Source organism: Balaenoptera borealis (assembly GCF_965194805.1).
Source record: "Balaenoptera borealis genome assembly, chromosome: 6".
NCBI classification, from domain to species: domain Eukaryota; kingdom Metazoa; phylum Chordata; class Mammalia; order Artiodactyla; family Balaenopteridae; genus Balaenoptera; species Balaenoptera borealis.
This window is the reverse complement of record NC_138863.1, coordinates 8772415-8787768: the sequence shown is the minus strand read 5'-3', so window position 1 is coordinate 8787768 and position 15354 is coordinate 8772415. Positions and strand designations below refer to the sequence as shown.

General features: G+C 41.5%; 1 protein-coding gene across 7 annotated transcripts in view; it reads left to right on the top strand.

Moving 5' to 3' along the window:
- The window catches only part of CAB39 (calcium binding protein 39), an 89084-nt gene that overhangs the window by 66480 nt on the left and 7250 nt on the right, over positions 1 to 15354 (top strand). For 6 of the 7 annotated variants that reach the window (XM_082396453.1, XM_082396451.1, XM_082396450.1 and 3 more), the window contains 3 exons: positions 453 to 571; positions 5753 to 5921; positions 12986 to 13045. In XM_082396453.1, coding sequence (XP_082252579.1) covers positions 453 to 571; positions 5753 to 5921; positions 12986 to 13045 — 348 coding nt within the window. The remainder of the gene's footprint in view (positions 1 to 452; positions 572 to 5752; positions 5922 to 12985; positions 13046 to 15354) is intronic. The other variant, XM_082396449.1, reaches the window with a different exon arrangement.

Below are 15354 nucleotides of genomic sequence, written 5' to 3'. Positions count from 1 at the left end.
TTATATATAGTAAGATTTCACTTTGTCAACACATTATTCATGTCAAAAATACTTTACTATTAAAACTTAGGGACTTCCCTGGTGGTCCAGTGGTTATGACTTCACCTTCTAGTGCAGAGGGTGCGGGTTCGATCCCTGGTCGGGGAGCTAAGATCCCACATGCCTCGAGGCCAAAGAAACAAAACATAAAACAGAAGCAATATTGTAACAAATTCAATAAAGACTTTAAAAAAATGGTCCACATCAAAAAAATCTTAAAAAAAAAATTCACTATTAAAACTTAGAATTTGAGATTACGAAGGAAGAAATAAAATAAGAAAATTTAATGTCTGTGAACATTTTTAAGTCAGATATTCAGTCCTAATTATAAATATACAGTACCTAGGTTTGAGTTTATTTAGGGCATTTTGGCATTTAGTCAGGCATTTTGATATTTTTGTCTTCCTTAATAGGGCAAGAAAGATGTGGCTCAGATTTTCAACAATATTCTCAGAAGACAAATTGGTACAAGAACTCCTACTGTTGAATACATCTGCACCCAACAGAATATTTTGTTCATGTTATTGAAAGGGTATGTATAAAGTATAATAATGTAATAAGATTTATATTTTTGACTTGAAAAATAAGAAAGAAAGATGGTCTTGGGCAAAAGCAGGATGGTGAATGTCAGAAAGCATTTCCTCTGTAGTTTCATCAGCTCATTTTCCCGTAGTTCTGGAACACATTTCCCTCCTTAAAATTTAACCTGTGAGCTAAACTGAATTTGAAAATGCCCATGGGATTTTAAAGTTAGGTGAATTGTGAGCCTTTAAATTCTCAAACCATACATGACTGAAGAAAAAAAATAAGTCCTCTGTGTTCTTGTTTCTGTTCTCTAAGATGTAAAAACCTTAATTGTTGAAATATCAGCTAAATCATGTATTTAAAGACATCTTCTTTGGACGTACATGCACACTGTACTGCAGTAAAGGCTTCCCAGTAAGTGGAGCTTGGATGCTATATAGCCTAACCTTGTTCAGTCAGCAGTCAACAAAGTACATGTTTATGACGTATTTCCCTTTGCTTTTCACCTGTGTGTGTCTACTCACTAACCCACTTAATTTGGTAATTCACAGTGCATCTTCCTGGAATTACTGTTGGACCAAGCAGGCATTTATCTTTGGGTAGCCTGTCAGTTTCCAAAAAAAAAAAAAAAAAAATCAAACAAAACCCAAAAAAACCTTAAAACTAAAAGTTAAAAAAAAAAAAACTCCTCTTCTCCCTCATCACTGATTGGCAAGGTAACCTCCTGTTGTTTCACACCAGAGTTGTTTGCCAGCTCTGGGTACATGTGCACTGGTGGTGTTCTGTTAAATTGGCGGGCAACTGTTTTATTGGCATGACTGGTGGTGTGAATCAGCTTGCTCTCCTACCCCAGCTTTACAGCTTGCCTCACTCTGATTCATATCTCTGTGGTTTAACACTTCCCCCAAGTTCAAACTCGTTTAGACAAAGCATGAGTCAGTGCATGTGTTGGATGCCAGCATTCTATTTCCTTCTTTCTAGTTCTAGCTATCTATGTTGCTTCTTCAGATGTTGCCATACGGAATTTTTGGCATCTGATTTTTTGTTGTATCAATCCAGAGCTGCGTGTATGAACATGTAGTGAGTAGTCTGAAATTTTAGTGTTCTTAGAGCAGCTGCCAGATGCCTTTGTGTATTTTTAAAGCCAATCTTCCTTTTTCCATAGAAAGCAGCGGTTATTAAAATCTATGAATTAGTTAACTCTGCCTGTGTTTTCACTTTAGAATGGCCAGGGGTATGATATGAACATTGTTTAATGTCATGTAAAGTAAGACTTTTGAGGTAATATTTAAAGAAAGGTTTCAAGCTCTCAACTGAGCTGGCCAGAGCAGAAACTTCAGCTTAGGGAGGCGAGGAGAAGACACTGGTTGTTGGGATCCCACAGAAGCCCTCCCCCCACCCCTTACAACCCCTTTCCTACCTGTCACCAGGCTTCAACAATTACTAACATTTATTAACATTCTTGTTTCATCTATTCCTTGCCTCCTATTTTTCCTCCTCAAACATAACATCACTTCAGTATGCATCCCTAGTACATAATAAAGGATTCTTTAACATAACCATAATATCATTTAAAAACCTAATACTATCTAATGCCCATTCAGTGTTCAGATTTCCTTGATTTTCACCAAAAATGTCATTTTTCATTTTGTTTAAATCAGTTTTCAAGCAAGGTCCGCAAACTGAATTTGGTTGATATGACTCTTAACTCTCTGTTAATCTATAATAGTTCCTGCCCCCTTCTTTTAACACCATTTATTTGTTGAAGCAACTGGGTCATTTGTTTTGCAGGAAAACCACATATTTGGGATTTGCATCCTGTGGTTTCACCTGTAACCATGTTCCTCTGTCCTCTATTCTCTCAAGTTAGTTTGATTAGATTCAGCTTCAGTTTTTGGGGGGCAGGAATTCTTCATGAATGGGATTGTGATGGGATTGCTTCCTGTTGGGCAATGCAGGTTGTCCTACTTCTGGTGATATTTAGATTGATCAGTGGATGTAGGTGTTGTCAGTCTGTCCATCATAAAGTTCTCCATCAACCCTTCACCTAATGGTTTTAGTATCCATTGAGGATCATTGTCTAGGTTCAAAATGGTGATTTCCTAATTCTGTTATTCCTTCTCTGTATATTAAATGTGTTTCGTTCGTCAGCAGTGACTTCTATAGGAAAGACAGAATAGATGCTTGATTTTTTCCACCGTATCATTTTTTAGTATAATCGATTGGTGCCCTAGCCACTTCCTTAGGTGAGCAATGAGTATGTTATTGTCTTAAGCACCATTATGACCTCAAGTTTTAGGAGGTTTTAAAATATATTTGATGTGTCTCAATCCGTTGCAGTCATTATGACCAAATTTTTATGTCCAAATTGCCCCATCTTGGGCTATTGGGAGCTCCTTCAAATTGGCTCCTATGTCCTTTTGGCAAGACCCCATTCATCTTTGATGGCTTCCTTGCTGTCTGGCACAAGATGTCTCTTGCTCATTTTGTACAGATCCTGCCTCAGACCCGGAAACAGCCATTTCTTCCACGGGCCCTGTTGAAACTACCTGTTTAAGATGTTTCTGCTTTTTGGGAATTCCCTGACAATCTGGTAGTTAGGACTCGGCGCTTTCACTGCCCAAGGCCCAGGTTCAATCCCTGGTTGGGGAACTAAGATACTGCAAGCCATGCAGCGTGGCCAAAAAAATAAAAAATAAAAAGATTTTTCTACTTTTCTTGATTAATTAGTTTGGACTACTTTAACGCAATATGATTATCCACTCAGGCTATAAGTATTGACACTTTGATGTTAGACATTTGGGGGAGTTATGCTAACAATATTAGTGTGCAGTTGAAAATAATCGTGTTGCTAGTGTTAGTCTAAATCTGGAGCAGTCGTTTTTCCACTGGCGATTTAAATGTTAATGTGCTAACAGGTTGTACAGCGTAACTGTTTACCTTGTACTCACTGGTTTACGTTTAATCATTTAAGACAAGCTTGACAAACTGCCATCAAAACCTGCCCAACTTGTTGTACCAAAGTGTCTTACCCTTGTCTTTCTAGTCTCCTGCCTGTTACAGATCAGCACAGATGAATTGTATGATCAGCCATGTTGTGAACAGACATTTTAATCACCTAAGAGCCAGTAAGCATTCTAGCTGCCATGCCATAAGTGATACAAAGGAACGTGGTTTTGATCTTGTTGAGGATCTGTGATGAACATATGTACAACAGAAGGATAATACTACTAGATAACACTACTAGTGGATTTCAGGGGATAAAATGTGGGTTTAGTCAATAAGGCAAGAGTTGGTAACAGAGATGGACTTAGGATTGAGGTTCCGGATAGTTTCAAATTTGCATAGGCAGAAAAAAGAGTGAGTACAAGGGCAGGAATGAACACAGTGATTGACAACAGGAAGGAGATAGTCGGAATGTTTTATGGCGTAGTGGGAGAGGAGTTGTACCAGAGGAGTAGCTATGATGTGGGGAAGCCTGGACATCAAAGCCCAGACGTTTGTCTATTTGATTAGCAAGAAGAAATCATTTTAAGCTCCTAAGCTGGAAAGGCTATTGATACACTAGTCGTCGGATAGATTTGTTAAGACAGAGCTTGAACAGAGTTGCTGGTTAGGGGTCACTTGACTGACATGGTGTGACTTCATGCAGCACTGGGAATGGATAAAAGAAAATGAAACTGAGATATTGCAAAGAAGTATTTAAAAGGAGTGGTGGCATTGAGGATGGGAAGGTTGGGAGTAGGTGAAGAGGGGAAGGTTTAGAACTGTGCTGTTCAATATTGTACCTACTAACAGCACGTAATTATTTAATTTTAAATTAAATTAAATGACATTTAAAATTCAGTCCCTCAGTCATACTAGCCAGATTTCAAGTGCTCAGTAGACAGCATAGTTATAGAACATTTCCATTATCAAAGAAAGTTCTGTTAAACCTGTTTTAGACCCAGGTATCTGAAGCAAAATAGTGATGCCATATTAGACTTGTAGAGTTTATGGTAGGCCTTTAACTGAAGTTGTCCAGAAGCAACAGAAAATGCCTAACTACAGCCCAGGGTAGATCTGAGCTGGGGCAATTTAGGAGCCATGGAGGGAACCATGAGATCGTAGGAGCGTTCACTAGCAGGCCAGAGGCAACAGAGGAAAGACCTCAGCCAGGCAAGAAACAGAAACAGAGGAGGTAGAAAGGAGAGCTGGGAGGATTTTTCTTTTTTTAAAGAGAGAGATGCAAAGATCTGCATTGTCAGGAAATTAAATAGCAGAATTTATGAGAAAAGACCATTCATTTTAGCGAAGCGGAGGCCTTTACTAGTAAAACGTTAGGAAATGGATTCGATGGCAGGAAACTAGAGGCACTGAGTGGGGAAGGAGATTAAGCCTGTGTGTGCAGCTTGAAAGGGGGTGGAGGAACAGAGTGGTGTGTTTGAGCAGAATGGCAGAGTCCAGTCCGAGAGGTTTGATGTACATCAGAACGGAAGAGTCTGCTGGGCTGAGAGGAAAACAAGGTTCTCTTTCTGATCACGGGGAAGGAAGAGACGAGAGACGTTGAGATGGGTGTAGGGGAAGGCTGTGTGGAACGCTGGTGAGGGGTGCCGTGGCGTCCCCTGTGTCCGCTGCAGGAGCCCTCGGGCATCCCTGACCAGGCACTCGGTGACATCCTCTGTCGCATTTATGTGTTGCTGCCAACGGTCTTGAAAGTACTATTTTGAGTACTGAATTGAAACAATGAAGTATAAATGCTGTTTATTTGATAGACCCGTGTAGATACTATGCATTTTAGGAAACTGTTTTGCTTATTTCATATTGTTTTTTGATTCAGCTTTTGGTTTTTCTGAATTGATGAGAGCACCGCATGTAAAACTTAAACCCTATTTGGAGGTGTGACCCTGTAGGCGTCTCTGCAAATCTTTTAGCTTAAGTAATGAGCTTTTGTTCTCATGATCGCTCTCACGGCTGTTATTTTTCTTTGGGTTGAAGCAGTCACCACCAACTAAATGTGTGTGTGCCCTCTAGACTAAATCCCTTCGAGCACATATTCTACTCTGAGAGAGATGCATTTCGTAACCTGCTCTGTCACTTAATTAGGACATGTCTGAAACTTCCTGTTCTAAAAATTGGAACTGTTAGGGTTTTTAAAAGAACAGTGATGGGGAAAAAAAGCAGTCATGTTTGTCTTTTCTTTTTGCAGGTATGAGTCTCCAGAAATAGCTCTAAATTGTGGAATAATGTTAAGAGAATGCATCAGACATGAACCACTTGCAAAAATCATTTTGTGGTCAGAACAGTTTTATGATTTCTTCAGATATGTCGAAATGTCAACATTTGATATAGCTTCAGATGCATTTGCCACATTCAAGGTAACATAAAAACTATAAAATTCTAAATATACATACAAGTGAGATTAACAGGTGTGCTGTTCTTCCTAAACCTTCTCTACCCTCCAAGTCTATACATGGCTGCCCTCTAGTGGGAAGAGAGAAGATATATTTAAAAGTGTATTGTGACTCAGGTATACGCAGTAGAGTCACAGCTAAAAAAGGGTAGAAAAGTTAGATTCTAAAGTCTGTCTAAAAGGCAAAAAGTCCTGTACGGTCAAAAGTACACTTTTCTGTTAAATTGCCCATCAAGTACGGTATATAGATATGCAGTACATGTGAAAATCAGATTTTTCTCCTGTGTTGGAACATACTGCAGCAGTTTCTTTGATTCAGCATCAGACAAAGTAGTTGGCTTCTGTTCAGGGCCGTTGTTAATTTGCAGTATACTAGAACCACACTCAGGACAGAGATTTCCCTATTGTGGACAGGCCCAAGGGCACAGTGGACTTCTGTCTCCCATCTCCTACTCAGGCCAGAGCTTGTTTATTAAACACAAGGGGTGGGGGGTGCAGAATCACCAGTGCTCCTCCTCCCCCCGCCACCCCCCCGCCTACCTTGTCTCCCTGTTGTGTGTTTGTGTAAATTAAATACACAGATGATATGATACCACTGTACAACATGCACATTTTTGTTCTGAATTGCAAAGTTCTGTGCTGTTTAAGGTATGTAGATAAAGCAGTAATGTTTATTAGTGTTTTTCACAATGAGAGCAAGCCTTTATACGTTATATTCCCTTATGTAAAATGTCTGACCTCATAAGTGAATATTTAGAACTGTAATTTTAATATAATCAGAATTTAATATACTAACCTGCAGACTGCTGTGCTCAGAAACCATGAACACTGTTACGGTGAGAAGTGGCCACTGTTTTTGTGAAGGTTCACTTTTATGTATAAAGAGCCATTGAGATAATGAGCACATGTCTTGGTCTCTGAATAAAATTTGTCCCTCAGGGCGATTGAACACCCTCAAAATGGGATGAAAGCCTGGGAACCTGGCTATTAGGCTTTCACTTTGAATGAGAATAAGGTGAGAGGTGCCTAGGGATTCTTAGAGAGGATGTCAGAAGACCTCAGATATTTATATGTTAATGTACAAAGCAAAATGAAATGAATTTGAGATTATAACATAGAGCGGTAAATATGACATCTTAGGTATCACTGCACTTGGTGGAATGGGACTCATGACCTGGGATATATTGATGGAAGGGGACGCCCCATTCAAAAGTAGCAGACCTGTTGTGAAGGGAGATGTAGCAGCACCATGTGTCAAGAAGGGATACTCCTGGGTGGGAAGAAAGCCAGAAGCCTGAGCCTGGGACACTCTGGGAGGAGGAGGGTGAGGGCAGAGAAGAGGAGCAGCAGTGGGGTGGGAGAATGCAGCCAGACCGCCTAACCAAGAAGAGGACACAGGTCACACGCTCCTGGCACAGTTGGCTCAGAGGTGAGAGAGATGTGCTGACTAACTCTGTGCCACAGATGTGAGTCCCTGATTGGCCTTGCTGATAATTCCATCTCAGTTAGGATTGCTTCTTTGAATGAAATTCTCACCAAGAAGAAAACGGTGGTGATGGAATCACTGCGGGTAAAGCAACCCTGTCGGGTCGTGGTAGCCAGAGAGGGAAGGATTGGGCAGAGTCAGGCAGGTATTCCCTACCTGAAGAAGGGAAACTTTAAAACCATGCAGGATTCTAAGGCTGAGCTGTAGAAGAGAGAGCAGTGAGGAGCGAGCGTGGCTTCTGTATCTCAGCTGCTCCTGATGACACAGAAGGGGCGGAGCTAATTAAAGAGCCTCCTGAATGGAGAGCTCTCCAAGAAGCAAAGTTAAGTAGAGCCCAAAACTAAGACAATATAGGAGAGGCACAGACCTATCAAGGTACCACCCCACCCCTCCTTAAAAAGTCTGGTCGGCTCTGGTCTCACCTTCACACCAGAGGTGCTGACAAGAAGGGAAGGAGGACCGCTCCTCTTCTGGTTTGCTAATGTCTTCTTTGCAAAGAACATTTTTATAGCAGAAAAGAATAGATGGTTCGTGCTCTCCTTCGAGAATATGACCAGAGCTACCTTCCCAGAAAGTGCACTCTACACACAGAAACTTTGAAACAAACACAGCTTATCCATAACCCTGGATTTAAAGTCCAAGGAACAGATGCTGAGTCTTAAAAGGAAATTAAAACTACCTGCGTGAAATATGTCTAAGATTCATAGCTTGAATGAATGGGGTTCTGAGATAGTAAATCAGTGGCCAAATATTTGTTCGTGATTTTTTTTTTTTTTGAGAAATTAAGGAGATGGGGAGGGACATCAGAAGGCCAACAAATATATTTCCAATTTTCCAGAGTAAAAGAAGGTAGATTCCCCAGAGAGGCTGGTGGAGCTCGATATTATACCTGTGTAAGGTACTAGAAAGTATTGCTAAAGAGATGATTTCTGAGCATTTTGGAAAGGAAACCGTGTACCCACAGCCAGCATGGATTCACTAAGAGTAAGTTCAGTCATACTAATCTCATAGACGCCAGTAGATCAGGGGGCTAAGGGCGTGGCTGCCTGGATTCAGTTCCCAGCTCTGCTGCTCGTTTAACCTCAGTCTTTTCATCTGTCAAAATGTAGGTAATCCTAGTATGTCAGGGTTATTGTGTCTTCACATAGTATGTGTGCAGTGAACAGTAGCTATTAGAATTATTCCTTTATGACAATGTGGATATATTAGATGTTGAATAATTGTACAGGTCTGTTTTCATGGAAACAATGAAAAGGTAGGAGCTAGATGGGGTTTCAGGGTAGCAATTCATAATTAATTGAATGCCATATCCATAAGGAGCCAGAAAATGGATTGCCACCCTCCTGGAGCAAAATTTTTAGTGGATTTGTCTTTACTCAGCACAGCTGAACATTTTTATTAAAGACTTAAAGGGTGATAACAAATGTATACCATGAAGGGATAGAAGGCAGATAACAGAGATCCTGAAATAAGGCCTCATAAAGATCCAGAGAGGCCAGAAGATAACAGGTTGAAGTTAAATACAGATGAACTGAGGTCTTCCTCCTGAGGACTCAGCTCTGTGAATATGAGATGTGGGAGTAAGGCATAATAATAATAGGTAATGCTAGGTGTAATCGTTACAGAGTGTAATAATGACTAAAAGGCAGGTAACGTCATATCATACTTAACCTTATGAAGGAGATATTGTTATTATCTCCTTTACAGATCAGGAAACTGAAGCCTAGAAATGTTGGGGGAAGTCAGACCATAAATGGGGAAGCCAGAATTTGAACCCAGGCAGTCTGACTAGAGAGCCCACCCTGAGTAAACAAAATTCTGAGTACGTCCCGTAAAATTAAACAGCATGACGCTGCTGCCCTGCCCCTAAGCTACCTGTGACCACATAACGTGTGACCAGAGGAGCTGTCGATGGTCTCACCCCACTATAAGCTTATAAGGTAACAACACATAAATGTGTTCCATTCCAGGCGCTACACTTTAAGAGGCACATAGACAAATAGATGACTTTCAGAAGACAGTAGATGGTGAGGGGGACTGAGAACCTGTCATTCGAGGAGTGGTTAAAGGAACTGGACGTATTTAGCCTGAAGAAGAGGAGACTCGGTAGGGACTTGCGTGAGAGCACCGCTTGTATTTAAAGTGGGTCCTAGAGAAAATGTACTAAACCTAGTTCTGTTGACTCTGACAGTTTTCTGGAAATAACCTGGGGATAGGTTTTGACTCTAGCACAGGAGGAACTTTCTAACTTTCAGAGCTCCAAAGGTGAACCAAACAGTTGGAAGAACTGAGTCTCTTGTCCTTGGACATAGACAGTCATCAAGTACGAAATTGGGCCATATGACTTGCCAAGCCTCTGTGAAAATAGCCCCCGGTGAGCAGCATTTCTTCAGGGATTCCAGGGCTCTCTTTGTGACATGATGTTTGGGACCCAAACTCACATAACTTTTAGGAATCTTTTTAATTCAGCCCACCCTAAAAGTTGGCTGCTCAATCTGCTGGACTTGGGAGATGATCCCTGACCTTTCTCCAGGTAATACCAGGGTCTTGGCTGTACTGGAATTTAATAGGTTGGGAAGTCAGAAATCATGTTCTTTCTGTCCCCCTGCTGGCTGGCCCAGCAGCTCTGCTGATTGGGGACCGCGTGCACCCTGTCCGCTCTGCAGGCCGCTTACCAGATGCTGGCTGCATGACCACTTGCCTTCGTTTTCTGGTCTGTCGGTTTCTGTCCCCCAGCCTGGTTTGAGCTCTCCAGAGCTCTCGGCTCTAGTTCCAAGGGTAGGTCTTTTCCCATCTCTCAGGACACAGAGGCTCTGCGCAAGTCCCCACTTCCTCTTTTCCCAGCTTAGTATCAGCCTTTTTACTCTGTGCCGGCTCCCAGCAATTGTTCCTTCCCTGCTAATGTTTTACTCTCCTTAAAGAAGGGCTGCTTTAGCAGCCTCAGCACCCCTCTCCAGTCTCTCCTACCCCAAGGCCATGGAGATGTGATTCCTAGATTGGCAGTGGTTTCCTGAGCTTCCTGGTCTCTTTAAACCAGATGATAACAAGTAGAATCTCTGATGGGGAGATGTTTGAAGTTCCCCCTTGTCGTGTGTGGCCCAACTGTGAGCCCCTTGCTGCTGCTGGAGATACAGCTTTCAAGGTAAATAGTCACCTTACTCAGACCTAAAGAAAAAAACTCTGGCGCAGCATATTTAGGGTCTTTGCTTTTCAGAGTAATACTTTCTACCTACCTGTTCCTAAGAAACCAACCCCAGTGGAGAGCCGTTGTCTCTGAGACCCCCTCCTTTGGCATTCTCTTTTGTCGTATCATGACAGAGCGGTGAGCCCCTGCCTCCCGGCCTGTACTTCCTCACAGTGGCCTTCAGAAAGACCCAGCCACAAAAAAGTAGACGTGACCCTCAGTCTTGCATGGATCTAGCCACAGCAGTCCTTAAATTCACTTTTTCATTGTTCATTCAGTTCATTCCACAAGTCTCGTGAGTGCCTGCTCGTGTCTTTAGGTCCTGAGGTTCAGCAGTGATCTCTTTTTTTTTTTTTTTTGACCACACTGCATGGCTTGTGGGATCTTAGTTCCCTGACCAGGGCCCCCTGCAGTGGAAGTGCAGAGTCCTAACCACTGGACTGCCAGGGAATTCCCAGTTCAGCAGTGATCTGTCCAGACAAATACCTGCCCTTGAGACTCCTAACTCAGGAGAGACCGTCATAGACCACACAGTAGCGTGTTAGAGGCGGGACACACTCTTTAACAAGCATGCTTGATACATTCCCTTAAAGTTCTCATGTTCCTGTCTCCCTCACGTCTGACCCCATGGACCAACAGATAATATGAATTCTTCTAGCCCTGCCATCTCCTCCTTCCCATATGGGGAAGCCTCAGAGCGTTTCTTTCCAGATTCTTGAAGATACTCAAACTCCAGGTTTTCTAATTTTGCCTGTTTAACCCCCAAGGGGGATTTGGGAAAAATTGGGTAGACCTTCCATGGGCATAGGACACATACCCCATCCAGCAGTTTGAACACCTGTAAGTCTTTGGGGTGGAGTTAGAAGCCTTCTTAAAAGCATACTTCGAAGATTGCTTAATGTGCTGTTTTCCCAAACATGTTCCCTGATTCTGTTGGTTCATTCATTTATTTATTAAATATTAAGCTCTTACTATGTGCTGGATACTGCATAGGTGCTGGGGATTCAGAGGTTAGTAAAAATAGACATGACCCTTGTATTTATAGACTTCACAGCCTATCATGAGAGAGACATTAATAAAATAATGCCACAGATGTCAGGTCATAACTGTGACCGTGCTTTGGTGCCAGTGACCAGTCAGGAAGGGTTCCCCATGGAGGCGATGTTTGAGTCGGGGTCCAAAGGTTGGAAGTAACTAGGCCAGGGGAAAGCCTGTGCAAAGGAGGCCTTTCAGGGAAGGGTGCTAACATGCAGGCAGCAGAAGAGCTCCCTGCGAAATCTCTTGAAACCTGGTGGATCCCCATGAGGGAACCAGAGCTGGAGCTCTTGCCTCATTCGTTGACCATGGAGCATTCCTTAGAGCATTTCTCAGAACATACTTCAGGAAACACTAGTTCATTGTAACCTGGGTAAGTCAAACATAAACAGCAAAGAAAACAAGTTAAAGGAAAGTTGGTTTGGAGAAAGGGGATTATTGGTAGTGACCTCTCCAGTGGGCAGCTCTAAAGGAATTTAATTCATTAATTCACCAAAGATGAATTGGCTGTTCCTGCTGTCACATGTTTCCATTCTTGTTCCCACCTGGTGAGACCAAGGTTAGTTCATTGCTTAACTTCTATGTCCTTGAAGGCAAGGACCATATCTTTTTTTCTTTGTAGCCCCAGCACCTAGAACTTTATCTGGCACATAGTAGATGTTTTCTGAATGAATGATCCTTGAGTTGTTTCCAGGGAAATTCATGGTGTGAGGCATAAGCTCTATTTCATAAGGGTGCACAATTGGACTCTAGGTCATACTAACTTTTGGTGCTACATGTTTGCATCATTAGTCTGCTTACTTAGGAGCTAATGTTTATAATATGATGGGGCTTTTAAAAAAAATTCTACCTCTGAAAAAAGATTGCATTCAATATGAAACTGAATGTAACTGAATTTAGGAGGAAGAAGATGGAACCTCCAGTACTTTTTCTAATAAAAGAAATGTCTTCTTTCTCCACCAGGAGCAGTATACTATTTGACATTTTATCACAACCGTTTACTTTTATTTCATTTCAACTCTTGATTCCCTTTCTTCGAGTTTTTATCTCCATTGCCTTATAATTTTTTTTTTAATTTTTCCTTCTAAGAGCTGTAGACCTGTGACACTCATAATCATTACAATCACAATTTGATTATTAATGATTTTATTTGCTCTTACATAGAATCAACATTTTCAGTACAATTCATGCTCAAATGTTTTTAAGTATAGTAATTTTTAACAACAGTTTTTATCAGGTAAAATGGCGTGGAATGTTTAGGATTCTCTTTTCTAAAAGAGCTTGAATGCCAAACAACTGTAAAAAGTGTATTTTCTTTTTCTAGGATTTACTTACAAGACATAAATTGCTCAGCGCAGAATTTTTGGAACAACATTATGATAGAGTAAGTACATGAAACACTATCTTAAAATAGCACATTGTAAGTTTTGTTACCAGAAATTAAAGATTTTAATTAGATTTTGTACCAAAGTATTTATTTTGGAAATACGATGTTTTTAATTGGTGCTGTAATCATTTCTCTACTAAAATGAGGTATAGAGCGTTACGTGGTCAGAAACAGAATTTTATCTTTTTGACGACACACTGCCCTTTGCATCTTTTTTCGCTCTAGAAGAGGAAAATAAAGCACTTTGCTGCTGAATGATAATATACAGTTAAGATAAAAAGAAAATTACTGTCTGACTTCTTATCTTCCCCTTACTTTCCGTTAGTTGCTCACATTCCTGCTGCTTACAAATAGAGAGAAAGGGGGACAGCAGCGGGTAGATGGGCAGAACTCTAGCCTAGAGGACGCAGCAGCCAGTTCTGCCCTTGCTCTGCTGCTGACTCCTTGTGACCAAGACCAAGGCCCACTGGGGGACTCAGAAGTCCGTCCTTATTTGTAAAATGAGGACATTGGATTAGCCCAGCCTTAAGGCCCCCTCCAGACTGAGCTAGTAGTAGAACCCCCAGAGGTTTGTGAATAGTGCTGGGTGCTCTGGTAACCTGGTTGCCCTTGATCATCACAGCAGTAGCGTCATGTGTTCTCTCCCACCACGTGTCAGCTCTGCTCTCCACGATTCCCACGAGCGCTTCCTTATGCCATACTAGTTTAACGTAGGCATTGTCCAAGATCTCATAAGTGCTCCTGGAGAAGTTATGATAATAACAATCCACTTAAAATTTCTATCTCTCCCTCAAGATTTGGCTTAGGTTTTCATTCTTCCACTAGTTGTTTGAATTTTTAAAATCCTAGGTATTGTTAATACTTCATTGTTCACTGTGCCATTGAACTAAATTAGAAGATTCTTGGAGGCAAAACCTATGCTTTCTAATTCTCTTGTGTTCCTTTTCCCGTCTTTCCCTCCCACTCCCAGTAACATCATAACACAGTGCTGAGTACATAGTAATTCCCTCATAAATAGCCTCATCAATGGCTTAAACATAGCTGGTCATTTTTTTTTTTTCTGCCCGTGTACATTGGGATGTGGGTGTGTTTTTTTTTCCTGTGCGTTTGTTGGTTTAAATCGGAAGCACAGTCATTTTGTTGGTGCCTTTTACATTAGTTAGAAGCGTGGGCTTTGGCACCAGGCTGTGTGGAGTTTGGCTTCAAGTCCCAGCTCCACCGTGTGCTTCCAGCTCTTGGGCAGCAGCCTTCATTCACCCTCTGTGCCTTTAGGACCTTCAGCTCTAAAAGAAGGCTCATAATAGCACCTTCTTACTACTGGGTTGCTGTGAGGATTAGATAAGAATGTGTGTGTCAAATGCAAGACACAGTGCCTGGAACACAGTAAGCATTTAATAAACATTAGCATTATTATTTCTATTACCACATGGTCTCCCAGGTTTTTTCTTAGTTAAACATATGAGTATCTTGATTTAAAACCTACCAAAGATAAAAACTAATTTCCCAGAAATTTACTACCGGCAATGATGTCACTTTAATTTTGCGATAAAACATTTTCCTATATGTTATTAATGGGTGACGTTGGTTAACAGGAGTTTAGCAAATTTCTGTGCGGCAGCTGACAGAAATGTGCGTGCGGTGCAGTCAGATCCACGGAGGAGAAGGAGAGTGGGGAGATGCAGGCAATTTAAATTAAGCGGAGGTGGAGTTACTGTGCAAAAACACACGCTCTAAAGTCTGTACACTTGACTCTGAGCTTTCTAATAATTAAAGCATAGAGGGAAACAAAACCAAGGAAAAGCTCACAGTATCTGTAAAGCTTGTTCAAAAGAAACAGCCTTTTCTAGCACTGGGACCTGGAACAAATTTCTCCCATCGACATTCTTAGACGGGGATTGAATTACAGTGTCATGTAGCGGACGCAGTCACCGAGCGTGCCTCTGCGGTAAATAAAATGCTGAACTCAAGTGCGCTCACGGAGAGCAAATCTTTGAGGAGCCCAAACAGTGCCTGTCCTCTGTCTGTCTTAGTCGTTTATTGCCGGCCCAGGGATAAAATCTAACCAGGCAGTTCTCCTTGAGAATAATTTCTTGCAACCAAGCTTACCCTAAAAATTATGCGGCAGAAAATCTTAATTTGCATTTTCTGTCGAGAACTTGAGGTGTTGCTGTTTCTGCATTGTTGATTAAAGGCAGACCCAACTGTTTGATCATTGGCTTGACGATCATTTGAGAGAAGGTAGGGTTAACAGCCATCTCTGAAGAGAGGAGTTTTAGTTGCTTGCATACTAAATAGATGGCCATCCC